The sequence below is a fragment of the Festucalex cinctus genome, chromosome 10 (genome assembly GCF_051991245.1).
Source record: "Festucalex cinctus isolate MCC-2025b chromosome 10, RoL_Fcin_1.0, whole genome shotgun sequence".
NCBI classification, from domain to species: domain Eukaryota; kingdom Metazoa; phylum Chordata; class Actinopteri; order Syngnathiformes; family Syngnathidae; genus Festucalex; species Festucalex cinctus.
Genome location: NC_135420.1, coordinates 22,766,979 through 22,793,989, shown reverse-complemented (window position 1 = coordinate 22,793,989; position 27,011 = coordinate 22,766,979). Strand labels below are relative to the sequence as shown.

The 27,011-nt window shown below is 42.1% G+C and overlaps 6 protein-coding genes across 17 annotated transcripts in view; 4 read left to right on the top strand and 2 right to left on the bottom strand.

The window, feature by feature from the left end:
• Positions 1-38: 38 nt before the first annotated feature.
• Positions 39-23,735, bottom strand: dhcr24 (24-dehydrocholesterol reductase). 11 transcript variants are annotated; one of them, XM_077534533.1, is made up of 16 exons: positions 23,437-23,735; positions 22,855-22,906; positions 22,289-22,434; positions 20,492-20,578; positions 20,284-20,405; positions 19,637-19,802; positions 10,648-10,707; positions 8,389-8,440; positions 4,584-4,739; positions 4,408-4,513; positions 3,930-4,048; positions 3,498-3,761; positions 2,779-2,922; positions 2,022-2,219; positions 1,727-1,905; positions 39-445 (listed from the first exon to the last, which is right to left on the bottom strand). In XM_077534533.1, exons 7-16 carry the CDS (start codon positions 10,650-10,652, stop codon positions 292-294), a joined length of 1,377 nt encoding a protein of 458 aa, XP_077390659.1. In that variant the 5' UTR covers positions 10,653-10,707; positions 19,637-19,802; positions 20,284-20,405; positions 20,492-20,578; positions 22,289-22,434; positions 22,855-22,906; positions 23,437-23,735; the 3' UTR covers positions 39-291. The 11 variants fall into 11 exon arrangements, with proteins under 11 accessions (XP_077390659.1, XP_077390664.1, XP_077390660.1 ...); XM_077534538.1 differs by having other exon boundaries at positions 20,496-20,559; XM_077534534.1 differs by having other exon boundaries at positions 22,297-22,434.
• LOC144027200 (uncharacterized) lies at positions 6,494-9,008 on the top strand. The gene is made up of 2 exons (XM_077534542.1): positions 6,494-6,810; positions 8,619-9,008. The coding sequence occupies exons 1-2, from the start codon at positions 6,494-6,496 to the stop codon at positions 8,854-8,856; spliced, it is 555 nt and encodes a 184-aa protein (XP_077390668.1). The 3' UTR covers positions 8,857-9,008.
• LOC144027180 (uncharacterized) lies at positions 11,417-15,143 on the top strand. Its single transcript, XM_077534508.1, has 2 exons — positions 11,417-11,927; positions 14,074-15,143. The coding sequence occupies exons 1-2, from the start codon at positions 11,683-11,685 to the stop codon at positions 14,249-14,251; spliced, it is 423 nt and encodes a 140-aa protein (XP_077390634.1). The 5' UTR covers positions 11,417-11,682; the 3' UTR covers positions 14,252-15,143.
• Positions 16,295-16,676, top strand: bsnd (barttin CLCNK type accessory subunit beta). The gene is made up of 2 exons (XM_077534578.1): positions 16,295-16,471; positions 16,560-16,676. Exons 1-2 carry the CDS (start codon positions 16,295-16,297, stop codon positions 16,674-16,676), a joined length of 294 nt encoding a protein of 97 aa, XP_077390704.1.
• On the top strand, positions 18,702-25,312 carry pcsk9 (proprotein convertase subtilisin/kexin type 9). The gene is made up of 11 exons (XM_077534528.1): positions 18,702-18,979; positions 19,647-19,835; positions 20,299-20,434; positions 20,498-20,619; positions 20,826-20,967; positions 21,167-21,354; positions 21,423-21,606; positions 21,741-21,917; positions 22,314-22,474; positions 23,430-23,562; positions 24,253-25,312. The coding sequence occupies exons 1-11, from the start codon at positions 18,833-18,835 to the stop codon at positions 24,384-24,386; spliced, it is 1,713 nt and encodes a 570-aa protein (XP_077390654.1). The 5' UTR covers positions 18,702-18,832; the 3' UTR covers positions 24,387-25,312.
• A 1,505-nt stretch (positions 25,313-26,817) lies between these two features.
• The window catches only part of usp24 (ubiquitin specific peptidase 24), a 36,474-nt gene continuing 36,280 nt past the window's right edge, over positions 26,818-27,011 (bottom strand). For both annotated transcript variants that reach the window (XM_077533944.1, XM_077533945.1), the window contains one exon: positions 26,818-26,910. In XM_077533944.1, the coding sequence (XP_077390070.1) occupies positions 26,848-26,910 (63 nt within the window). In that variant the 3' untranslated portion in view covers positions 26,818-26,847. The remainder of the gene's footprint in view (positions 26,911-27,011) is intronic.

The following is a 27,011-nucleotide window of genomic DNA, read 5'->3' as shown; positions in this document are numbered from 1 at the left end:
AATTTTATTTTGTGTGTAAATAATAAAAAACAAATGAAAACTGTACAGTTTTATTTTTATTATTGATGAAAACAATGTGCTACAAAATTAATTTATTCTTAAAAACATTATGTTAAGTAAAAAGTATTGAGGTGTTTTGTTTATTTAAACACGTGAGGCACACTGTGAATTAAGGTAGATGATCACATGACACATTTGACAGCAGCAAGCTCAAAGGCATGTGGGTGCAATATAAGGCAAGTTCGATTCCTTTTCCAGGCAGAAGCTGACCCAACCTGTGGCTGTCGAAGATCAGTGTCTGGCAGCCTTACAAATTTTGTCATAAACCTCCGGGAACGCGTCCTTACAGCCGAGCTGCTGTCTCAATTTGTGATACAGTTGTCCGTCAAACATCTCCCAAAACTCGTCGCGTTGCATGTAGACGTCAGCGTACAACATCTGGAATCTGCAGAGTCAGCCCACAATACGGGTATCAATATTTTATATATTAAAATTTTACTCTATATATTGCATGCAAATATTACTAGTCTAAACGCAACCTATTGATTAATATTGTGTTTGTGTAATATGAGTGAAGCAACATAATCCACCCATTTTCATCCATCTCAGGGGGCGGCCATTTTGTCACTGCCGTCACAGTTGCTCAAGGCTCAGGTAACGACCAATCACGGCTAAGCTTACGAACGTCACATGACCAAACTCAGAAAATAGGTGATAATCTGACATACTGGCTACACCAAAGGGGCCACTTGCGAGAGATGGGAAAACAATCCAACTGTGTCATTGATAGGGATGTAACAATAACGGCAATATCGTGATACTGCGGTATTAAAACTGCCACAATACCGTCGTCATGCCACAATATTAAAAGCAGCATATCTGTTTAAGATGTCAAGATTTAAATTTGTGCAAGTCTAGGCGGTTCTAGGCGGTCTCTGGCGGTTAGTTTTTTAGTGCAGTTTAACTGTTTGACCGCCAAAATGTTTCATAATGTATGCTAAAATCCTAATGATTGCCACCATAACCGTTAATTGACGTCAACTATGTATGTATTTATTTATTTATCAATTGGCAGTGCAACGTCTTGTGGAGCGCTGCCTGGTCAATTGAGTTGTGAAATTAAAACAACCACTAACTATGGCCAGCAGATGGCAGCATTGTATCTCTTTTCAATGGGCTCAAGGTGTACGAAATTACAATGAAACATGACAAATCTGATGAAATAGAACGTTTTCAAAGATGACATGAATGATCAAAGTTGTTGTCGCATTATATCTAATTCCCAGAGTGTTACTAAACAAAAAAAATATTGCCAAAGTCACTGTTGTGCAGAAAATGTATCTTTTCACAAAAATGTTTTCTCCTTTTTCTATTTTCGCTTATGTCACTCAAATTAACTATTTTCAAATGGTGATTCCTAAAGAACGGAATAAGGTAGAAACGTACTTTTTTTTTTCTAATAAAAGAATAGAATCTAATCTTTCATATACATTACAATATTGTGTTTGCCTTGAAAGATGAGTGAAAATGCTCAAAATTAGAGATTGTATGTTGTTTATGTGCACTGCTGTTTTGTACAAGAGCACAATATTTTTTTTTAAAGCATGAGCTCATTCTTTTTTTTTTTACAATACCCTGACCTTTTTTAATATCCTCTCCACAATACATTTGGCTATCGTTGCATCCCAGTCATTGAGCCACGCAGTGTAAAGCAGCATAAACATACCCGTGGACGTCTCGGACGAATTTCTCCAGCCGCCGCGTTGACGCCGTTGCCTCGAAATGTTTGACTTTGGGCTCACCGTACGCGCCGACGTCCACGTACAGCTCCTCCTCGTCACCGTTCGGGTGGACCATGCCTCTGCCGGCTGGCAGGAGGAACGGGCAGAGCCACAGAGGGTAAACCTGGACACACACCGACAAATGGGTAAAAAAATTGCCTTAAAATACAAGTAAAATCCCGGATTTGTTGTCACGAAAATCTGACCTCTCTTGGGTCCGTGTAAATATCGCATTCCTACCTCAATGTCGTGGTGAAAGCGCGTGATGGCGTCCTGCAGGTGCTTCATGGGCACCAGCATGTCCTGGACCACGTGGTGCTGCTCGTACAGACGGCGGATGGTTTCTCCCTGCGTGAGCTTCAGCAGGGAGATCTTGGGCGGGACCATCCAGCCAAAGAGCCAGCGGAACGCCGGGTGGTTGCCGAAGGGGATGATATCCTGGTGGGGAGACATTTTCACCCTGTCACTCAACTTTTGGTGACATACTTCACACATCTCGATCTCTGAGAACTTTGAGGCTAAAGTGCGAACCACAATAACACCGTGCTGCCCATGTTTTTAACCTGCAATCTGGAAATAGGTTCTATCAAAAGTCATACAATATGTAATATGTGACATTCGATATTATTTTTCAGGTGAAGAATTTGATTGATCGTCTGGAGATTTAGCAGAGTCAGCCCGTCCCGTGACATCGCTTTCAAACTCGGCAGCCGGCGTCCGCAGAGGCCAGCAGATGAACACGTGTCAGACCAGCGCAATGCATAATTAAACACACCATTAACTGGCTGCACGGGACCACGTGCGCCAATCTAATGGCTTCGTGGGCCGCAAGAGAAAAAAAAAACGAAGAGGCGAACATGCACAGCTGGAAATGTAGGATGATGACAAGATAATGTTACATTGCATTCAAACTGACATCGCAATGTAGAAGGCAATTATTAAATCGTAAAAGTTGGCGATTTTTTTTTTTTTTTTTCTAATTGGACAGCCCGAGTACCTGGAGCTCCCAGAAGATGCTGCGTGTGTGTCTGTGGTAGTAGTGTCTGAGTGGGATGTACTCCACTCCATCCTTGCCGCCCGTCAGGTAGCCCTCCACGTGCTTGAAGAACCAGGGTTTGAAGTGCAGGCCGATTCTGTTGATCTAAAGTAAAAGAAACCAAACAAGAGTATTATTATGTTTTTATTCAGTGTTGTTTATGCTCACAAAAACATTTCCATCCTGTTAGTCATTGTGTACCTAGAATTTTTGGGGGTTTACACAACATTGTTTACATACAGAAGGCTTTGAGCAACACACAGATATTATAAACATGGGCATATATTCTTTATCCATTCTTTATCATCCAAAATGAACTTGTATAATTTTAGTGTTTCAAAGAATTTTATTTGTCTTAATATTTTTTATTTATTTATTTAATTTTTTTTTATGTTGTTTATGTACATTTTCTTGTTTTGTACCGATTATTTTTTCCATAATCGCATAATTGTCATAATCACAGCCCTATTAAAATACAAAATATATTGTAATTGGAATAAGATAATACAACACACTTTCAAAATGTGATCGCTACTATTCTTTAGTAAGCCACAAGATGGCGCCCAAGCCAGGTTACTGGCAGCTTCCTGCTTGCCTTGTGGACAAGATTTGCCAAATTTGGGTCATAAAAATCAACACACCAACTCTTCACACCATTTCATTTTTTTACTCTTTCTTACCTTATCAGGCTCGGCGTGCTCGCTCATGCTGCCCGTCATGACGACGGCGGAGTCCAGCGTGAACTGGATGCCCTCCACGAAAGCGTTGCCCTTGTCGCGGGACGCCTCGGCGAAGCGGCGGCAGATGTTGTCCAGGCCTCGCACTGGCTCGTAGCGCAGCTTCACCCATGGCTTGGCGGGCACAATTTTGATCTCAGCAGCCACCAGGAAGCCCAAAGTGCCGCAGGACCACGGCACGGCGTGGAAGAGGTCCGAGTTCTCCTCCTGGTGGTCAAAACAATATTTTGGAGGGGGATGGACGGATGAATGTGTGGATATTTATTTGAGGAAAACCAATATTTCTGACAGTCCCTAAAGGCAACATCAGACAGACAGACAGACAGATAGATAGATAGATAGATAGATAGATAGATAGTTTCCCGCCTGTCTCACCTCACTGCAGCGCACAAAGCTGCCGTCAGCCAGCACCAGCTCGTAGGCCACGCAGATGTGCTGGAAGAGGCCGTGAATGTGAGAGGACGACTCGATGCCGGTGCCCATCACCAAACCACCTGAGACAGACAGAGAGGGAGATTGAGAACGTGGTGTGATTTAATTTCTGGCAGCACAACAACAGACGCGCGCACGGACGTAAACGAATGCGCGGCGGCCTGATGGGAAAACATTAGGCCGCGTTGATGTGCAGTTTATGGCATCAGGAAATCCATTATGAAACCCGATCCCCGGGCGCCTCCAACTCCACGGCCATTTCCGCCCTGGTTTTTATCTGTGCAGTTCCAGCGTCGCTCCTCTAATAGTATTAGGGACGAGGCCAAACAGGAAGCAGTGATGGATGGGAGACCGAAGCGCCCTCCCGTCATCACACCCCCTCCTACTCGGTGATGATTCCCGAGACATTAATGCGACGTACCCACGGTGAGGTCATCCAGCTCGGGGAGCACAGGCAGAGTCCAACCAATGGATGTGAGGAGTGCCGTCACCTGACCCATGTTGGCTAGGGGCTCCACTCGCACCACCTAAAGAGCAAACAAACACAATTGACGTCATGTGTGATGTCAGGAATTTGAAAAAAAAAAAGAACCTCACCTTCTTTTTGGTGTCCACCTCCAAGATGTCCATCATGTTGATGGCGATGTTCCTGTGGGTCTTCTTGTACTTGCCCACCCGCAGGGACACAGTGAGCCAGCCGGGTCGGCCTGTGCACATGAAGCCCTTACTGCCCTCCTCCCGCCACTCGCGTACCTGAAAACGAGTCAGAATTACGTTTTATAACATTTCTATTGATGATGTTCCATGAGATTATTTTTTTTAATATATGAAATGTTTATTAAATAGATTTATTTCTATTAAACAAGTCCTGAAAATTTAGGATGAACAGTTTTAAAATATAAATAATTCCCATGACATTTATGCACGTTACTTGGGTTTATGAGGGGGTCCTTGTCCTAATGCTGCCATCTGCGCATGCGCCAGGTTTGCTCACCTGTCGCTGGATATCACGCACGCGTTGTTCGTGCAGTTTGGGCGCCGAGCACATCTTAAAGATGAGCCAGGCTCGCACGTAGAAGTACACATCGAACACGACGGATAGAGGCAGCAGAAACAAGCACACGAACATCCACCGCTGGTGAACTAGCACGTAGTCGACACCTTTCACTTGGACCCAGAGGAGGAGCAAAAGAAGCCCCAAAAAACATAAGCAGAGAAGCGACTCCATAGTGTACGCTCGCGAGGACGTCGAGTCGTACTGTAAAACAGCTATTTGACACACAAAGTTTATCTTATCGTATGAAAGTTGTCAGAGTTTCCGCGGAGATTGGTTTGTTATTGTGCCAAATACCAGCGCATGTCACCCTACCCCAGTGATAGGTGAGTGGTTCTCGCTCAACCCGAAGTCACGCCCACCAGAAGACACCCATTGGTGAATTCCGTTCTAGAGGCGGAACGAAGCGCAGGTTCCACGCTGCGATTGGTCGAACGCGCGAGAAAGGAAAAATGTTGCTGGCTGTCTAGCCGGGCTTTGACCAATCGCAGCGCAGGAAATCTGTCACACCATCCCACCCTCAAGGCTGTGTCACTGTGCCCAAACCATGCTTCTTGTGTTTGTTTGTTTATTTATTTATTTATTATTTAAAAAACAAAACAAAACGTTATTTGCGTACTGGCCGTACATTTCAATATTTTTTGTATTAATTTTTTTATATGCTCTCCACTGTTGGTGAGAATTGCTTGGACACATGGACACTGCAACAATGTTATATCAATATGTACAATCAATTTTATGAACATTAAAATACGTATAGCTAGCCTATCCCTTTCCAGAATTGATAGCTAGCTACCTTTCTCGCTAAGTAACTATTTGTGACCACTTGAAAGTTATTGTTTGGTTGCCTGTGATTAGAAATTATGAATACATCCAATTCATATATCTCACCACTTGCTTCTACAATACTTTCTTTTTATTGTAAAGTAACTTTGAGGACAATCTGTATGTATTCTTTGTGGCCGGCCATCATCATGTTATTGGAATTGTTACCACGCATCCTCTTATTTCTGTAATTGATGTCACACGCACAAACCCAGTTTGTATGTCATCAATTTTCTGGATACACACACACGCGCGCACACTAAAGTGGTGCGCTTCAGACACATTAGACAGAGGAGGGTGGGGCGCCAGTAAAGATTTCTTAATGGGCTCTTCGGTCTTCTTGTCCATCTGCTGTGATGACAAACCACGCCGTGTCCACATCAGCCCTCTCTGCAAACGATTCCTTCCTTCAGCATCAAAAAGGTCACTTCGAGCGCCTTTCCCAGAACCGGAGTTTCTCGCCTTTCTACACTTTCCACACATGGGGATGAAAAAGTGAGTTTTTCTGGATTTCGTGAAGGAATACGTGGATGTCTGATCACCTTGCGAGCACATGGGGAGCTCCGTCCCGTCCGCACCCGAGTGACACCGTCCGTTCGGCCTCGGCGCCGACCTCGCAGTCTGGAGGATGCCGTCCCTGCACCACGGAGCCATCTTCATCGGCGCCTTCCTCATCGTGACCGGCGGCTCCACCGCCTTCCTGGCCTCGTCGCAGAGCCGCCTGCAGCCCTTCTCCCTGTGCTGCGTGGTGCTGGGGGTGGTCATGCTCATCCTGGGGCTCTTCTGGGCCATGAACAGCAAGAGCAGCTCCAACTACAACCAGCAGGAGTTTGACCCCGATTGCCCTCACTACCCTTACAATGAGTACGCCGGCTACAGCAGCCATGCCCTCTTTGCGCACGACGGCAGTCGTTTCCCGGAGTCCCAGTCGGTGTTTCTGCCAGGGTGAGTTTTGAATTTTTTATTTTTTTTTCTTACATTTCCTTGCACACTGAACTGAAGCACTAAAGAAGTAAGGAAGTTCAAACATGTCTGTGGTTGTCTGCTGGTCTGGGGCTGCTCTATTACTCCAGGACATGGATGCCTTGTGATTGATGGAACCATGAAACCTTGTCTTTACCAGAAAATCCACACAGAAACGTGAAAGCATCGTTGCTAGTTGTATAAAACACTTGATTTCTGTTGTTGCTGCTGCTGAGGGTTTTGTTTGTCTGTTTATATTTACACAATCTTAAAAAAATTACAAATATGGCAGCAAAAATTTTAAATAAATACAACACATACGAAGGTGAGGTAAAAACCCATTACGGGCTTATCAAAGACCCCACCTAAGAATAAACTAACATTTAAATAAAGATATATCATCAACATAACTGATTTATTACTTTAGTTAAATAATTCCATAGCAGCACATATATTAAATACTCTGTACAATATACACAACCAGTTAAGCTTGTGCAGCACCAAATCACTTAAAGCTTCCTTAAGTTTCATTTTATATTTAGACAGAGACATAGAATCGGTTAATAAATGTGAAATTGTCTTCCATAATTGGACACTACGATATCTTAATGAAAACTGACCTCGAGATATGTGATACAATGGTAAGTAGAAATTGTTGACTTGACTAGTTGAATAAGAATGAACTCGAGAATTACAAATAAGAAATGTTTGAAAACTTTGAGGCCAGTCTGAATCCATGTAATTCAATTTGAAAATACTTATACATATTTGCAGAATATTTACATCAAAAATAGCCAATACATTTCTACATTTTTAAAAAAAAATTTTTTAAGTGGAGCGGTTGGGGCATATGACTTGGAAGAAGTAGCTCATCTGACAAAATGCTTTTCCAGCAGTAGGAAAAGTACTGGCCCATACAATATTACAATAGGTGTGATATGGATAAACTAAACAATAATGTAATGTTAAAATACAAGATGAATGTACAAACGTACCAATTTCCCTGATGAGGGTGGCACAAGAAGGTAATTACTTATCATGCAGGGCATGTATGTTCGAGGATTTTATTTCAAAAAGGAGAATTTGAGATACTTTTTCAAAACTCTAGACCCAAATTTAGCAGCTTTAGGATGTAACCGACAGAAAATAGACTCCAGTTCACTCCAAACGCTCCTTGGTGCAGTAGTTGTCAAAGTTTGTTAGTTCTACAATTGGCTTCTTTGACAGTATTTACTTGTGCTGTGACCAAATCAATAGGCAAGAGACTGCTAGACGTGCTTTTGGGTTGTGCCGCAAATACATCTGTCTACAGGCGTGCCTAAGTGGCGGCCATGTTGGTAGGGTCAATGTTTCGACCACAGGTAATGGAAAGCATGGCCGTTAGCTGAGCGTCAACATAGGCACTTAGCTCAAAGGGGGCATGTCGTAGCTACATATTCATATGTGTGGCTGTTGTGTACTCGGGTGCTAATCGCGTACAAGTTTCAAACATGCTAGACTGTACTGTTTTTGGTATACAGTTGCTTTGGTAATGGAGGTGAAAAAAGCAAGCGCACTAACCTCGAGGGAGTCGAGGCTCTTGAAAGAGACGAGCTGCAAGCCCCTCGAACACCTGCAAGATAAGTTTGGATACACTTTAGAACTATTCAAATAGCTGCAAGCATTTTTAAAAAATTATACTGAAAAAACAACAACATAAAAACACAAACAAAACACACAGCAAACCCTGAACCTAAGAATTATAATGCTTCCCCTTTTAAAGAAAATAATTTGCATTTTTTTCTGTACAGGACTCTAGATTGCCAAAGACAAGGCACTCGCAGCGAGGACTTCGATTATCCCCCCATGGATCACAGTGGCTTCAGCCCGCCGCCGCATCCGCCCCCCTGGCTGGGCCCGCCGCCTCCCTACGAGGTGGCCATCAAAACCACGTGCAGCTCCACGCACCTGCGCCGGGCCTACTCCGATACGCACCTGGCCGCCGAGCCCTTATTCGGACGCTCCAGAGAGATTAGCTTTGAAGTTTAAAAGACACATCCGTCCATTTTCTGCTGCACTTAGCCTCAGTTGGGTGACGTCATGGGTGAGATGTAGCCTTGCCCGGATGACTTTGGGTTGAGAGACCCTGGACTACTCATCAGTACAATTGCAGGGAGCATACAGACAAACAAGCACTCACACTCACATTCACATTCACACCTACGCACAATTCAAGTGTCTTCAAGTAACATAATACGCATGTTTTTGGGGACACACAGTGAATATAAAAAGTCGACACACCCCTGGTCATGTTCGAATGCGAGATTATTGTGATAAGGAAACAACACCAAGATACATCATTTCAAAAGTTTTTTTTCAAGAGGGGAAGTGAACATAAAGAACTGAAACGATGAGGTTGCACAAGTGTGCACACCCTCATAAGTGGAACGTGGGTGTCTTCAGGGGGTGGGTGTCACATTCAAACTCATGTTAAATGGGAGTCAGCACACACCTGCCACCGTTTAAAGTGCCTCAGATTGACCCCAAATACATTTCAGATGCTTTAGTAGGTTTTTCCTTTATAGCAGAAGCCTGAACACTGGCTGTTATTTTGAACTGATCATAATTCGCTCCACTTTAACTAAGGTCGTAGTTGCAGTTGAAGAAAAACAGCTCCTGTCTATGATGATGCCACTGCCATGCTTCACTGTTGGTATGGTGATGTGCTTGCAACAAATTAAGGCCAGAACGTTCAACCTTGGTTTCATTTGCACCATAACAAAATCACTTTTGTATTATGTATTGCTTATCAATAACTAATGTCAGGTGTTATGCTTTTAGACTGAAAGATACACATACTTTATTTTAATGTATTTTTATTTTTAAAAAATATATATTTGAGGTATTAGTTTATTTGTTATTAATATATTTGTATCTATTTATACATCCAATATAATGTCAGACAATGTGGTTGGTGATGACTTGGAATATAGATTATGCATTTATTATTATTTATTATTATTATTATGCAAGTTTATCTGGAGATACGTGGCCCTGCATATGCATGGTTTTAAGGGTTCATAATGCAAGATAACAACAAATGAAAAGCTCATGCAACAGATTTTCATTGTGTGCGAGTAGACGTGCGTGAATGTAATCTATCAACTGAATAAAATAGTGATTAAGGCCACAAGTGTACTGTGCAGATGGTTGGTTGTCTTATTTTTAGACTTGTACTTAAAATACAATACTATACTATTTTTTTATTTCAAGATGTTACGACTAGTTGGGACTAAATTGATTGCGCCCTCTGCTGGTTAGTGTATAAAAAGTATTTTTTTTTCTTCTGTCTAATATTTGAGTACTTTTTTTTTTTTTTTTACTAACATTTTATATATTTTTCATTGACTTAAAGAAAACCTAATATTGTACATTGTAGTTTTCAGATTTTTTTTGCAGCCTTTTCTTATTTTTTTTTGTATAAATAATTAGATTTGTTTAGTTCATGGCTATTTTTATTGTAATATTTTAGTACTTTTTTCCTGTTTTTCCGTTGTGTTGTTTTTCTTTCGTTGCAATACATTTGTATTTTTAGACATTATTTTCTAAAATTTTGAGCACAATTTTACTTCATGTCACTCACTGAAGTATTTCGTTGAAATGAAGAAAATACTAACCATGATCTTTTTGGCCAATGCAATCACATTATGAAAATTTCCCACTGTTCCATCGGTAATAGTGACCGCACAACACAAGTGTGTCGATATGAACACTGGATTAATGAAATTTCACATTTCTGTCTGTTGTCATGTCTACGCATAAGTGTGAAATATCACATACCGCATCAGTAACAGGAGAGAACAAAGCCAGCAGGAACGGCGCCGCCGCAAAATGGCACATCTGTCCAAATAAAGCGTATGAAGATAAAATTAGGCTTCAGTCTGTTAAATAGCACACCCAGTTGAGGTTTATTGTCCAACTAAACATAAAACTCAGAGAATTCCACTTTGTACATTTAAAACAACCAGATAATCTTTAATAAGTCCACTAACTAAAAGCTAATGCTAGCACATAATGACAACACATATTTAACTCCTGCAATACATTTAGACATTCAATATAACTACTCAGTCATATATTCTTCATCCTCTGTGAAGAGCTGAGACCTGTTTACTGCGCAGATGTCAAAGTATGGTATGTCTGTCTTATACTGCCCCCAGGTGGCCGACATGGGAAGCAGAAAATTTCCCATTCAACTGATGACAAAACGGTTGAACTGTTTTTAATTCATATCATAACTGTTTTTATAAAGTAGAGTGCTATTTTGGAACTTGAATTACATAAAAAGTTCAACATCACGCTGCCTATAAAGTATAAATGTTACATTTTGACATACATTTCACGTTATAACAAGATAAGTCAAAACGACCTCTAATAGTTGTTTTCATTGAGGTTGTAACTGGTTATATATGCGAGTCCAAAAGATGCAGCAAACATGCATGGTACACATTGGTGACAATGTCCAGCCCACCCGGGTCTCGTCACAGAAAACCCCTCCTCGTGTTGTTGAAAAAAAAAAAAAACACACACAAAAAAAAAAACACTTCCTCCCTGCTGCAGCCCCAAAGCAGACGCGACGAAAGTTCCCCGGCTACCGCGTCTCTGCTCCGCCGCCAACCCTCGACGCAAACCCGGATATGTTCGCTCCCCAGACGGCGCCGCGCAGAAGCTTCTCCCCCTGAGCAGGAGGAGGAGGAAGCGGCGGCATGGGAGTGTTTTCACCACGACGAGATGCTTGAAGAAGCGCACGCGTCTCCGCTGCAGACTGGCTGAGGACTCCCGGAGGAAGGCGAGGAGGACGAGGGGACGGCGGCGATGCCGCTGCGCCGGGTCGCGCTGCTCCTCCTGGGCGTGCTGCTGATGGTGGCCGGCGGGTTGGTGGCCCTGTGCTCCCCTCTGTCCGTCTTGGGGCTCTCCCTGGGCATGGGGGGCGTGGGCCTGCTGGTGAGCGGGCTGTGCATGGCCATGAAGAACCTGCAGGCGGCGGTGCCGGGACACTTCCTGCTGCACCCGCGCACGGGAACGCGCTTCAGCCCGCAACAGTCGCTGGCCATCCAAAGGTAGAAAGACGAACTAAGAATGACGTCATGTTCTTCCGGGTGGTGAAAGATAGCTTTTTCGTTTTAGTGAAAAGGGAAGTCAAGTCAAAAGTTTTGTTTACAATATGTTTTATGCCAAAAAAAAAAAAAAAGTCTAAAGACAGCATTCTGATAAATATTATTGTGTGGAATATTAATTCAGAAGCATCCTTTTATATCCATATTTGGGGGTGGGGGGGTTATTTTGCAATTGCTGTCTACTGAAAATGACATCATAAGTGCCTAAGGACTCCGTTAACAACCAACCACAGGTCTCGGTTTGGTCACATGACATTCACAAGCTGAGCCCGTGAGGTACTGTGATGTCATTTTCAGACACCAGCAAGCGGCAGTGCAAGACAAAATGGCCGCCCACTGAGATGGCTAAAACGGGGTGTTTTTGCTGGATAATTCATATTCCATCCATCCATTCATCCATTTTCTGAACCGCTTGCTCCTTACTACGGTAGTGGGGGGTGCTGTAGCCTATCCCATCTGGCTATGGGCAGTAGGTGGGGGACACCCTGGGCTGGTTGCCATCCAATCGCGGTTATTAATAAGAAACATTTTGGATTTGACTAGCCCCCTTTAAGTAAATGTATCTATCATTATGAATAATATAACTCAAATAAAAGTAACAAGTAGTTCTAATTCCTTTTTTTAAATAGAGGATAAAGAATATATGCGAGTATTGTTATATTGTCTACATGCATTACTCCACCATTTGTGTTCAAATAAACACATAAAACAAACTTACTGAACATGGAATAAATCGTGCTCAAAACTTTTCACAAATGTCATGAAAAATAAATTACTATATACTGGCACGTTCCGAAACACAACAATAGCTGCAGTGTTTTATTTACCATTTAGAGGGAAAATAAATGGATTAAAAATAATTGTTACTGTGATATAAAATGACAGTAGCTATTAACCATTGATTGGAAATTCTGCCTTCACAGTGATAAGAATACTCATTGATTACATTGACCTGGTGTCCCTGCATGCAGAGTGTGTGTGCTGCAAAGACATTGACGCTTTAGTTCCAGTCATCTAATAATAACTTAAAGGGCGCACTACAGCACAAATACCTCTGACAAAGCTCCTGTAAGCAAACACTAAACAGAGCTCATCCATTATTTATTTACCCTGTTTTAGTGTAGGGAGCTGAATTCTTGAGGAGATAAATAGGAGGCGTTCATATCAGGTGAGGTGTCTATTAAATCGGGGCTCCTATTTTTTTTTTTTATCATTTGAGGAAATAAAGTATTTTTTGGATAGGACTGGAATTATATTACATTTGATATGATTTGAGGAAATGATGTGTCGTATAACTCCTAAGGGGAAAATTGAGCTGTTTATTTGGAGTCAGGATTTTGAATTGATGACGCAACTGGCGCCAGCTCCCCCCGCGACCCTTGTGAGGAAAAAGCAGTCAAGAAAATGGATGGTATTTCCTAGTAGGCTCCAAATTCCTGAGGGGAAATAGGAGGTGCTTATTTCAAGTCAGGCATTTATTTTTTGAAACAGGTGACGCACCTGACGATTAATTTAAGCATAGCATCCATTAGGGCAGAGGCTACTACTGCACCTGAGGAAATATTTCGGTATTATCTAGAGAGGTGCAACAACGACTCTTTTAATCGGCAACTAATCAATTATTGAAATGTTAGTTGCAGCCTTAGGATTTGTACTGGATTTGATGCTCAAGTGTACTTCATGTTGTGGTTATCACTATGCAGTATGTACTACAAGTTAGTGTGTAGTTTGTCACGTTGTAGCGACGTGCTTCAGGGCTTTAGTAAGAAGACGGTGAGAATAAGACAGCGGCAGCTTTATGGCTTGACTATCGGATGTTGTAACGCATAACGCTTGACACTCTCCATTGACGTGGTCTGTTCTCAAACACTAAACAAGATGTGCTCGGCTCTGCGTTCAATCTTGCAACTGTTTTACACAAGGCACCATTTACACAACTACAGCGGTTAACCATTCAGAGGATTTATCGGTTTGAAAATTTCAAACGGCTTAAAAAACTTTTTTTTTTTTTTTTTTACACCATTAGGTTAATGCCTCAAAGTATTAGAGCAGAAGTTTGAGGAATTGTGGCATTTTCTCCCCGTTTCAGGAGGTTGGACCGAATTCGCCGCGAGATGTCGACGGACTCTGTCGGCGGTGCGCCGGACTCCGAACCGGCCCTGGAGCCGGTCCTCCCGTCCACCCCGCCCCCCTGGACGATGGACCCTCCCCCGTCCTACGACACGGTGATGAAGATCCAAGAGCACGGCGTCGAGGAGCAGCTCTAACGTCACCCTCCACCCTCCACCCAGTGGACGTTTTTGGACTTTGATGCCTTATGCACGTTGTGAGTGCTTGTGGATCAAATGGTCGCTAACAAGCCGCTTCACTTTTCATTCGGGTGCCTTTAAGTGGGACCAAAGGACTTTCTTAAAGGGAAACCGTCAAATTTGATTGGCTTGCTTGAATTGGCGTGACCAACTACTGTGGCGACACAGCAATTCCTGTTTTAACAAAGCATTCCCTGAGCACCAAGTGCCTTAATCGGAGGCCTGTTTTTACACGGAGAACCCCTGCAAAGCTAGAGCATCAGTCATGACAAAAAATGCTAAATTATTCAGTATTCACATTAGACTTACATGCAGAACCACGCAAAAGTGGGATCTGAAGTTGTGAAGAGAACAATTGGAGGGTTTTGAGATGCACCGTTCCACAATCAGATTATTAGATAGCATGAGTACCCTGGAAAATAGGAGACTTATTTGAGATGAGGCATCTGTAAGATTGGAGGCAAATTTAAAGAAATAAAGGTTTTATTTTATTAAGGAGTTATTTGAGTCAGCATCCAATTCAGAATGCGCCTGCACTGCTCACAGCAGGCATTTAAGTAGTACCTGGGCAATGCTATGATATGCGTAATGTATTACCCGCCGAATGATTTTTTGCTGCAAAGATATCACCTTAAAATACCCAATTAAATTGCTCGAATGTTATTCCCCATGCTACTGACAGCCACTAGGGGGCATCTTTGCACGGTAACTGCAAATGCAATGTCCCTTTTGGGCACAAAAATGTTGTCCAATCATGTCATTTTCTATGCAACTGGCAACCACTAGGGGGCACCTTTGCATGATTTTGGGTGATTGCTTGCTCGACTGTTATCAATTTCTTGGTTGTCAATGATGTCAATTGTGATGTAATTGTTTGTGTTCTATATAAAACATTCACACATTTGGTGGATGCCCGTCTCATTTATTGATAGTTATTTCACGTGGTTGGTATTAATTGAAAATGACGCCACAGTGGCGTCACAGTCCAAACGTCCAGGGTGCAAATCGTGGGTCTCAATTTTCTCTGACCTCCAAAAACATGCATGTTGGGCTCATTTGAAGACTGAATCAGGGATGGGCAACTGGCAGGACCACACTTGGAGTGTCTCTTGATTTTTATTTTAAATGAAAACTATTTAATGTAGCATTTTTTCGTTGTAACAGTGTTCACTCACTGATTAAGAACACCAATCCCATGACTGTACTTCTCCACCAGACAAGAAGAGTGCTTCTGGCAAAAGCCAGGACATAATGTATACATATATGTTCACTTAATTTAAAGACAAACCTATTTGCCTAGCTTGCTAAAAGATGCTGTTTTCTGTACCCAAACACCAAGTTTTTTTTTTTTTTTTTTTCCACACAAGAACCACAAGAACCATTGAGAGTTCCTTTGAAGTGCGACCAAAGCCGAGTCAATAATTCACAAATCTTTGCAATTGGTGGCAGGGCTCGGTCAAATGGTAGGCTCCAGCTCACCCATGAGCAATTTTCTTCCACAATATTATTACAGCTAACAAAAACTAATGAAAAACTAAAATTGAAAGAACATTTTCGTTAATGAAATAATATAAAAATAAAAATGCTTTAACTAAATCAAAAACTACTGAAACTAAAACTATAATAAGCACGAAAATGTCCTTTGTTGGAGTTCATTTGAGTTGTATTTATTTTCGTAATTACCCTATATATATATATATATATATATATATATATATATAAAGCATATAAACAATACTAAAACTAATGCTCAAACAAATAAAAACTAAATTAAATGAAGCATATTTGAAAAATAAAATAAAAACCAAAAAGTCAAAGCAAAAATAAAAATATAAAAAGTAACTTACAATACAATACAATGCCAAACTATTCTAACCCTGGGACAAAGGTGACCTATCACAACCCAACCCTCCAGGCCTTGCTTAATAGGCAGCAGAGTGGAACCTTAACCGCCCTCCTCCTCACCCACCCATCACCTTGAACTGTGAGTATGCTGGGGCCATGGCGGAGGGGAAGCCGTACCGCTACGGGCTGATCGTGGCGGGCTGGTGCGTGGTTGCCGTGGGCCTGTTCATCATGACCAGGGAGAGGCCTCACGTCTACGCCACCATGTGTGCCCTGGGTGGCGCCATGGTTCTGGTCGGGACCGCGTGGAGCGTGTGCCAATGTTACCCTAAGGTTGGTTCCATTGAAATTAGAAATGTGTTGTTTGTATAAGTGACGTTTGTGTGTGCGGTTTGTGTGTGCGTGTGCATATGTTATATAGGTTATTCTAGCTCCCGGTATGTGGGATGAGAACCTGGAGGAAGCAACACCCAATAAGCAATATGAGAGGTACACAGACATACACTACCTATTTTTACAGCATTTTACCCAGAAATAAATAACCTAATTATTATTTTTATTACAATGTAATCTGTTTTATACTATATTCTGTTGGCACTCTTTTATTATAATATTGTTGTGGCACTTTTTATTTTGATGGAAGGCATGCAGATGCACACACTTCCTGTGTTACATCCCTGAAGAGGCACAACAGCTGTCCCACACTACATCTGCTCTAACTTCACCATTATCGTCTTTGGAAAGGGATTTATTTTATTTGTATTGTCATTTGATGATGGTTGAAGAGTGTCACACTGAAAAAAAAAAGCAATAAATACATGTAGAAATTAAGGGTGTCACGATTTCGATTTTTTATCGAAATCGATCGAAATTACGTCACGATTTCGAGCATCGAAATAGAAGAGAGGACACACGATTCGATGCCCCCCCCCCCCGCGCCCGCCGCCACCGCCGCCACCGCCGCCACCGCCGCCACCGCCGCCTCCCAGGAAAGCAAATGAGACGCAGCCATTCAGCTACTAGCTAACGGCACTTGTTAGCTGACTTCTCCTGCAGTCATGATGGCAAGAGCGGACAGACACAGCAATGGTGCTTCAAGCCGCTCCCGCTTCTCTCGTCACCAGTTTGGAAACATTTTGCGTTCCCGGTGAGTTATGTCGACAACGTTCACGTTGTCGATAAAAAGACCACAGTTGCAAGATATGCTATGTACGCGTACTGTACTCGGCCACGGTGTTACGCCCGGCTCGTCAAGGGGAAGGGAAGTAACACAATAACAGAAAATATAGAGTAGATAAACACGGGTCGACTTTAACATCTGAGTAGTTTTAATTGAAATTTCAGGCAGGGGTTTGACAAGGGAGTGAAAGTGGAAGGTGAACAAATAATAACCGCATTTGACAGAACTGACAGAACGGAGGAGAAACAATAACTAATAGGGGTATAATACACGGATACACAATAGCGTCGCGCTGGCACAGTCGTCCAATCGGAGTGTCGCGCTGGCACAGTCGTCCAATCGGAGTGTCGCGCTGGCACAGTCGTCCAATCGGAGTGTCGCGCTGGCACAGTCCTCCAATCAGAGTGTCGCGCTGGCGCATTCAAACTGAATGGCCCGAGCCGCCAGCCGTAACAACGGGAAACACGACAAACATGACGGGACATTTACGCAGGCATCACAAAGATTTAGATTTATCAAATTCAACTAGAAGTGGGAAAACAACGGTCCAACCAACTATTTCATCCTCATTTACAGTGAAACTTCCACACACTTCAGCTCGCGCGAAACGCCAGATCCATAGGTCTATTTATAGCAGCAGACCTGCAGCCTTGGAAAACGCTGGATTCAAACATTTAATTAGTGTACTTGAACCACGCTACAGTATGCCCAGCAACTGTAAATGTTGGGATATAGTTTGTTCAGGCTGTATTTGTTCCATGACTTTGGATACAATATATTTTTTGTTGTTGTTGCACATTGCACATTATTTTAAGAGGAACGCACAGCACACTGTTGTAACCAAAAACAGTCAATAGATGGCAGGCACCCACTGTGACTTTTTGTTTTTGTTTTTTTATTTTTTATTTTACACTTCAGTAAGAACAAGACGGTTAACTTTATATTGTAAATAAATTCTTTGAATTTGATCATTCCTGCCTAATGTCAATTATCATATATTACATAAATTTACACAAAAATAATATGGAAATTGCATCACCTATATGTAGCCGATCTTTTGAAATAAGATTTACTGTACAATGAATAGAACCAATGATCATAGACTAGCCTTAGCCTACAGAAGCATATGCCTCTGTGTTATAAAGTGGGGGAGCGGAGAAAAAAAAAAAAAAAAAAAAAAAATCGAAAAAAAAATCGAATCGTGACCCCAAAATCGAAATTTAAATCGAATCGTGGAGTTGGCGAATCGTGACACCCCTAGTAGAAATGCATTCCATTGCTCTTATTTCAGCGCCTATGCTGCTCACAACCACCAGGGGGTGGAATTGTATCATCTCTATCTAGTTGTGTGACGTCACTGTGCTTGCCACCAATTATCACAATCAACGGGCACTTTTTTTTTGGTGGTGGTGGGAGACACATGCAAGCTGGCACACATCGATTGGAGTCTTTTGCATCTTCTCTGTAACTGTCATCTTGTAAAACACAAGATTGCACTAGATTAGAGGGTGATAATGTCACACATGGTTGGCTGCCTCGTTTTGTGCGCGTGTTGGCTGTTGAGTACGTGCGACCCGATTCCCCAAGTACCGGAACCACTGATCTGGATGACGAACGAGACCAGAAGCAAACCCCATGCAGAGTTTCTGCAATGCCAAAAGGTAAGGCACACGTGCATCTGACTCATTTGCATACAAGCTTCACCTTTAATAAGTTCTTCAACTCCAAATAAGTTTAAGTATGGATTTTTTTTTTAATCAATATTGGATTTGTGTTATTTTCCATATTTTTGTTAGTTTCAGTCTTTTGTGCACTCTAAGACTCATCATTTGTATTTTTTAAAATTCCTACACGTGTTACTTTAAATGTTAATTGTTTTTCTTGTGTTTATTTTTAACAAATAATAATTTCTAAAGGAATACTTAGGATGTTAATATTTCACACATCAGTGAATGTCGTGCACAAGCAAGACAAGATGCTGCGTCCAAAGTCCTATATTTGTGTCGGAAATAATGGTATCGGCATGTTACATGTAAGTACTCACCGATACCGATACCAATGTTTTAATGCAGTATCAGGGCCTCTGCCGATACCAGTATCGGTATCGGAACAACACAACTGAATACTCAAAGAGTGAATATTTGTACTGATGTCGGTCAGAAAAAAAAATAAATAAAAAAGTAATATTGAACATCCTAATTATTATTATTAATATTAATAGTAGTAATAAAATAGTGTTTACAATGGTTATAATAATTTTGTAGTGTTCATGCGTGTTTTTGTGCTACATTAAAAGCAATAGTCATTTGACTTTTTACCTCCTCCAAGGTGACGTGGCGCGTTCCGGGTCGTTACATAGTTATGCTGCACGGTGAGGGCGATGTGCACGCGAGCATCAAGAGGCTGCGGATCACCGCGGGCAGGTTGGGCCACCAAGTGGAGGTCCTACGCACCTTCTTCTTCCCGGCGGCCCTGCGAGGCTTCCTGGTCAAGATGAGCAGTGATGTCATCCAACTGGTAACGCCTTTATTTGGGCTAAAGCTTCTAGTCATGCAGACGTTTTTTTTCAATTTATAAGCAAACAATTGGAATTTTGGTCATAGAGCTGGGCTGACTTCATGTCAAGACCTCACTTGCTGTGTGTTGCATAGCAAATACATCCCAGTTCCCCATAGGAATTCTCGTCTATTTGACAATGTGACAATGACAGGAACTGCACGCAGACTTGCAGTGTTGGGGGAAAAAGATGGACTTCAAATTTCAGGGCTTAAAAGTTAGGGGGAAAAAAAAAAGCATCCCTTGACACCAGTTTTATGCGATCAATGCAAAACTTTTTTGGCCATGTCAATCACAACAGTTAGTTTTGAAGCAGACATTTTGGGCAAATTCATACTTGGACATCTAATTTGTATACAGTGACATGTGAATAGTTTGTTCTGGCCAAAAAGTAATCTACTGTACATACTTTTTGCGTGTTCAGGCACTGACGCTCCCTCACGTCCAATACGTGGAGGAGGACTCCTTCATCTTCGCTCAGAGCGCCCCCTGGAATCTCCGCAAGTTACTACAGCCTCATCCTGGCAGCACCTGGGAAAACACAACATACACGCCACCCAGTATGTTATGCACTTTGACACACGCACACATCAACATATTATTGAAGAGCCTTGTACTTGCAGATGACGTCAGCATGGCGGAAGTCTATCTGATGGACGGCGGTGTTCGGGTTTCTCACAGAGAGCTGAAAGGACGAGTTGTTGCTACAGATTTCAATGATAACCCAGAGGAAGATGGAGTCAAAGTACATTACACACAAACACACACAATTAATTTTCCGGGTCATATGCCACTTGTTGCTAGGCAGAAGAATAAACTACCTCATAAACCAAAGGTGAAAAAAAATGTCAGCCACGCCCACTAAACAGAACTGGAAGTCAGACAAACATTTTACTCATTTCTTTCTGCTCTGTATTAAATACAAAATACAGACAGTTTACATTTCTCCAGGCTAGTCGGTGTAACAGTCACGGCACACACGTTGCAAGCGTGGTGAGCGGAACCGACTCGGGAGTGGCCCGAGGTGCAAGCATCCACTTGGTGCGGGTGCTCAACTGTCATGGAAAGGGGACCGTCTCAGGGGCTCTGGCGGGTACGTGAGGCTCCTTTGAAAAAAATTAAGCATTTTTTATTATTGTCAAGAAATGTTCAAGGTTGACTTCCCCTTTAAATATTTTTTTTCTGGACCCTGGGTTTACGATTTTTTTTTAAATTTTTTGCAAAAGATTGCATAATTTCATGAGAAAATACTGTAGATTGATGCCTCTTGTTTAATTTTCATTTGTTGTAAGGCTTAGAGTACATCCGGACCACCTCACACGGACTTCCAGCCGTCGTGTTGCTACCTTTTGTCGGCGCCTTCAGCCTCTCGTTAAACGCGGCAAGTCGGGAGCTGGTGGGGAGCGGCGCCGTGGTAGTGGCCGCAGCCGGGAACTACCGAGACGACGCCTGCCTCTACTCTCCGGCATCCGAACCTGAGGTGACACCAAGTGGGGGGCCCAAAGTGGGCTGGGGGTGATTTTGTCGCATCACCGCCTCTGCGCACAGGTGATCACCGTGGGTGCCGTTGACGTTTGGAACCGACTAGCGGCGCAAGGCTCGGGCGGGACCAATTTCGGGCCGTGCGTGGACCTGTTTGCGCCTGGTGATGACATCATCGGTGCTAGCAGTGAATGCGACACTTGTTTCACAGCCCGGAGTGGAACCTCACAGGCGGCAGCGCACGTGACAGGTTTGTGATGCCGTATTAAGTCTTACTCCAGTCCTGTAGGTGGCGGTAATGAGCATTACTAAGTGGGTCCACTAGGTGGAAATTGGAAAAATCCTAACTTTACATTTCATCGTTTCTTTTTAAATTACTATTAGGCATTGTGGCTGTGATCCTGTCATCCAATCAGAAAGCGTCACCACTGCAGGTCCTTCATATGATGTTGCGCTACTCCACTGGCGGTGTAGTGGACCTCCGCACGCTTTTGGGAACATATCGCCTCACCACCCCTAACGTGGTGGCCGCCATGCCGCCTCATGTCACCAACACGACAAGTAAACAGAATTTTAATCACTACTTTGGTAGACACACTACTCACAAAAGTTGTGTATATTGGGCTTTTGTGTGATTTATTTTTTGTAAGATTCTGAGATTTTCATTTTGAATGCACATGTCCAATTGGTCAATGTTTTATTACTTTTACTAAGAGAGCTAGCTGAATGGCACAATTCAACAATTTGACGAAGGACCCAATTAACCATTAAATGTAGCAGTGAATTTTAGGTTTATTCTGGTATTTTAAGTATATTTAAGTCCAACACTGTATCCCTAATTTTTTGGGAGAAGTGCATGAATTTGATTTCTGAAATTTACATTTTGTTTGGTGGTGTGTCTTTAAATGTCTAAATTAGATTATCAACATAACTCATCTACGTTGGGGGGTAAACTAGGTGGGGTGCTTCTGTGTCGCTCGGTGTGGTCAGAGAAGCCCGGACCCTCCGGTAAAGACCAGACCGCCACCAAATCCACCAGTCGCTGCCGTGCGGGGGAGCTGATGATGCACTGCAGCACCTACCATCCACACGGAAGCAGACCGGGACAAACCATTCATGTAGGCTATGAATGTTTTACATTTAGAAACTTTTTTTTTTTTTTTTTTTTTTATCATAGGAAATCATCAATGTTTTACTGTCATTCGCCTTGTTAGCAATGTGTTCACTTTCTAGCCCATTTTTGGGGGGTGCTTTACCCAAATTGAATCCCAGCATCCCTAAAATTTATTAGATGTAGTTATTTTAAATAAGCTAGAAAAGTGTGTTAACATAAAGTACTTTTTTGAAACCTAATAGTTAACAATATTAGAGCAACTCTGAGCCAATGTGCTACTCCAAGCTAACAGATTTGATGCCCATGACTAAAAAGATGTTATGCTTCCCTTTCTTAAATGAGGGAATGAAATGTCGTTAAAATGTACAAAACGGTTAAATTTACCTTGCCTGGTTGGCAGCTCAACACCCCTAAACCTCTGACCCTAGAATCGCCCCTGGATAAAACAATTGGAAAACATTGTGTAAATTGTTTGCCGAGATAATGCACTTTACTACCGAACTGACAAACTACCAGTAAAAAAAAAAAAAAAAAAAAAAATGTTCATAACTTTGTGTAAATTCAATTCGTTGCATAGTTCAAGCAAATTCATGCTGTCTAGCTAAAACTCATTAACAAAATTTGATGGCTAGCTAGCAAACGAGCTAACAAGTAAACTAGCTACCTAGGTAGTCAAATAGCTAGCTAGCTAATGAACAACTAACAAGCTAACTAATAGCCAACTAACATAGTCCAATATAAAAAAAAGGAAGACAGAAAACATAAAAAAATAAATAAAAAAAACAAAAAAACAAAAACAACTTCGAAATAGCTACTTCGAAAGGAGTCAATTTTACCATGGCAATTCGTCAAAATTCCATATCCTTTTGACATTTTGACAAAAGCATACAACAGAAAACACCTTGAAACAGTTTTAAATTCTGAAGAAGAAAAAAAAAGCACAATTATGTTTTCTTAAGGTCCAACCTGCCGATGTGATGGAATGCGTGGCCGATGGGGGCTTCCACGCAGTGGCCCGCTGCTGCGTGACGGACAGTCCGCAGACAGGTGTACAAGCGCAGAGGCATGATGGTCCGCAACATCACCTGTCAGGTACATACGATAACGACACGCGTACATGAACGTGTTAGAACCCCTAAATCAGGCTTTACAGCCTTTAAAATGGGGGAGACAGTAGGCTAAAGAGCGAGCGTGTCTCGTCTAGAGCAGAGGTGTCCTACTATGCTCCGAGTTCGGAGTCCATTTGCGGCCCAGTGACCACCATTTGTCGCCTGTAAAGCTTTAAAACAAACAAACAAAGAAAAAGTGCTTCTACACAATTAATTAACACAACACATAATTAAAACAATTCAAAATATTGTGTTGAATAAAGCTAATTCAACTTTATAAGTACAAATAGTTTGTTCCACATTATGCTTGTTTGATTTGGTCCAATTTATGAACATGTCACATTATGAATCCTTAAGTAACAGTTTTAAAAACGGTCAATTACAACAGTTTAGACTTGTTTTGGTTTGAATGCGGAGATGACATTCTGCTACTTTTCAGAACAGGGGTGTGTCTAGTCTAGTGATATAGTGTCATTGGCCACCCCAAAATCTTGGAAATGAAAAGGTTTGGACACCCCCTGGTGCTCTTCGCATTAATCAGTAGCCAAGAAGTAGCTCCCAGTTGGTGTCTCCTGCTCTCAGTATGCATATGCTAAATACATAATTGTATTGTTTTCCTTCGAAAATGGTTGGAAACATGGACATTTAAAATGGCGTCTCCTCCTGCTTCTAGGCTCTGAGTGCAGAGTGTCAGAACCGCGGCTCCAACCTTCCTGTCCTCCGGGCTGGACCCGGACCGAGTGGAGGCCGGTTGCCAGGGACGACGGAGAGGGGGTCACCGTCTGCTGTCGCCGCAAAAGAGTGTAAACCTGTGTACCTAATGATGTGGCCAATCACCAGCAGGCGGCATGAAATCAAATCGAGCAATCAAATGGAAAGCTTGATGAGGCGGCGGCACATAATCAACATAATTGGAGTCGGCCTGATTAACATTGAAGACTGCATGTGGTTTTTTGGCGCTAAACACCTTCATGGAGGTAATTCTGTTATTCAGGTCAAACTTGATTATTGTGGGAATGCTGAAGCATTCCTACATGTTATTGTGATTTTTATTCAGCTCACTTTTTATCCATGTAACAACTCCCACATAATAATTCTGATTTACACTGTTCAAATTTCAACTTGCTTCAAATATTCACGCCTCCTGGGGTATATATCGTCTGATTTTCCACATTACGTACAGTATTCGCACAATTTAACGTTAAATATAAACTTTTCCCCATTCATTTTCAATGGGATAGACATTGAACCATTTCGAAGTGTCACTTTCCACACCCACTTCCATACATATAACTTATCATTACCAGGTGTTTGATACTGCTCTTTGGCACAGTTGGTAAAGTGCATTGTAACCAGGAGGTTATCATTTCATAATTTATCTCTCAATTTACTTCATAAGCATTCCAATCTTACTATTCAGCTTTCAGCATTCCCACGCAATTTCTCCAGAAATTGCACTTAGTCTAGTTTTATTAATTATTGGCATGATTAGTTTTTTTTATTACACATCCATTGCTGTGTTTTATTATAAACTAGCAAATTCCTTTAAAAAAAAAAAAAGGTAATTTTTTTGTTGTTGTTTTATGATCATGTTTAAAAAAAAAAAATCGAAAATACAATAATGCTATTAGGCATTATAATACCTCCCAAAATCTATGGGACAAAATATTAGGAAACACACTTTAGGTAATCATCAAAGTGTTGCACAAAAACTGCAATTAAAAACCAAGAGTTTAAAAAAAGAACTTGTGCATTCCAGTTTATTTTATATCAAATCCCCCCCCCCCCCCCCCCCCCCCTGTAATCAAACTGTCGTACAAATTAAAACTCGGGCGTTTTAACATGCGTTACAGATACTCACACACACAAAAAACGTGTGATGGCAGATTGTGAATCGTCAAAAAAAAAAAAAAAAAACCCTGACGGTAAAACCGGCACATATAATGGCACCCCCCCCCCACCCCCCACCCCCGTCCCCTCCCCCCAAATATCATAACCCCTCCCCCTCCTCGACATTAAAAGTAAAGATTGAGTCAAGTGTTTGTTTTTTTTCTTCCTTTGCACATGTGAGAGGAAGTGCTCACAAAACAGCACAGTGAGGGGGCTAGTTTTTTTTGTTTTTTCGAGTCACCCTCCAACACACGTACACAGACGTCACACATCAGGAAGTTGGGCGGTTTCTGGGATCACGTGACTGTTCAAATTGCTTTCTAGGTCCTCGCCGTGTAAACATTGACCTGTCAAATCCTCCCCCCAACACACAGTTACATTTACATTGCAGATGACATTTGTAGGGGGGTTACGGTGGAAGTTATCGGGAGATTAAGGCACTTCGGAACTCCCGATAACTGGGCTACACGTTTGTGTGTTTTCGAGTCAAAGCTACGTTTTTCTGTGTTTGTTTGTGTTAAAGACGGCATGAAAGACACACAAAAAAACCAAAAGGCAAATAAAAGCTTGGCAGAGGTAATATTAGCATTAAGTAGCAGATGTGTGCGTGTGTGTATTATAGATGGCACAAAAGACACAAACAGGCAAATAAAAGCATGGCAGAGGTAACATTAGCGTGTGTTTTTTTTATGTGTGTGAATGTGAGACATTGGCATCTCCAAATAACTCCCCACCCCTGTTCTGTTGAGCGTTTCCTTGCATAAAGCTCGCACCAGAGTCCAAGAAGGTGGTGGAGAGCGCTTAAAACAAACAAACAAAAAAACAAACAAACAGTGTGTTGTTTGAAGTGGCGCTCAGTACTGAGTAGTAGTGTTAAAATAAGCAGAAAAAAAAAGGTGAGGAGGCTCAAGACCGAGGAAGCGCATGGTGAACGTGGCAAATAAAGTGCATACTTACGACAACCCCCAACCAAGCAAACGTTTTTGTGTGTGTAGATGTGTTCACGTTGAGGTTCCTCCAGAAGACTTTTAAAACATTGGCTAGTGTGCGTGTGTGTGAAGACAACGACAAACAAAGGGTAAAATGCCCGCCCCCCCCGCTGTAAAAAGATGATCGTGGAGGAAGAGTGTTCGCTTCCCCTTTAATCCAAACTGCCCTTATAAATCATCTCCGTGGAATTCATTCATGACTTTCTCCGTTTTTTGTCGTCTTCCGCGTCAAGTTGTTCAACAAGCGTTTGTTTTTTTGTTTTTTTAAACGTCCTTGGGCCAATAAAAGTGCCCCAAATGGGTTTTGAGGCTGCGTGGAGCTCGGCCCGAGTGTCTTCAAGGGCGAGTTATCTTCCCCCCCCCCCCCCCCCCCCAAAAAAAAACAAAGTTTAAGGGTCCACGTCTTCCAGGTCGCTCTTGGAATCGCCGAGCATCATGGGAGATTCGGATCCCTGTAAAAGAGGAAAGGCGAGTTGAGTGTTCAATTAAATTTTATTACATTCCATTAAAAAAAAGAAAAATGAAAAGGCACAGAAAGAAGTAAAACTGTCCC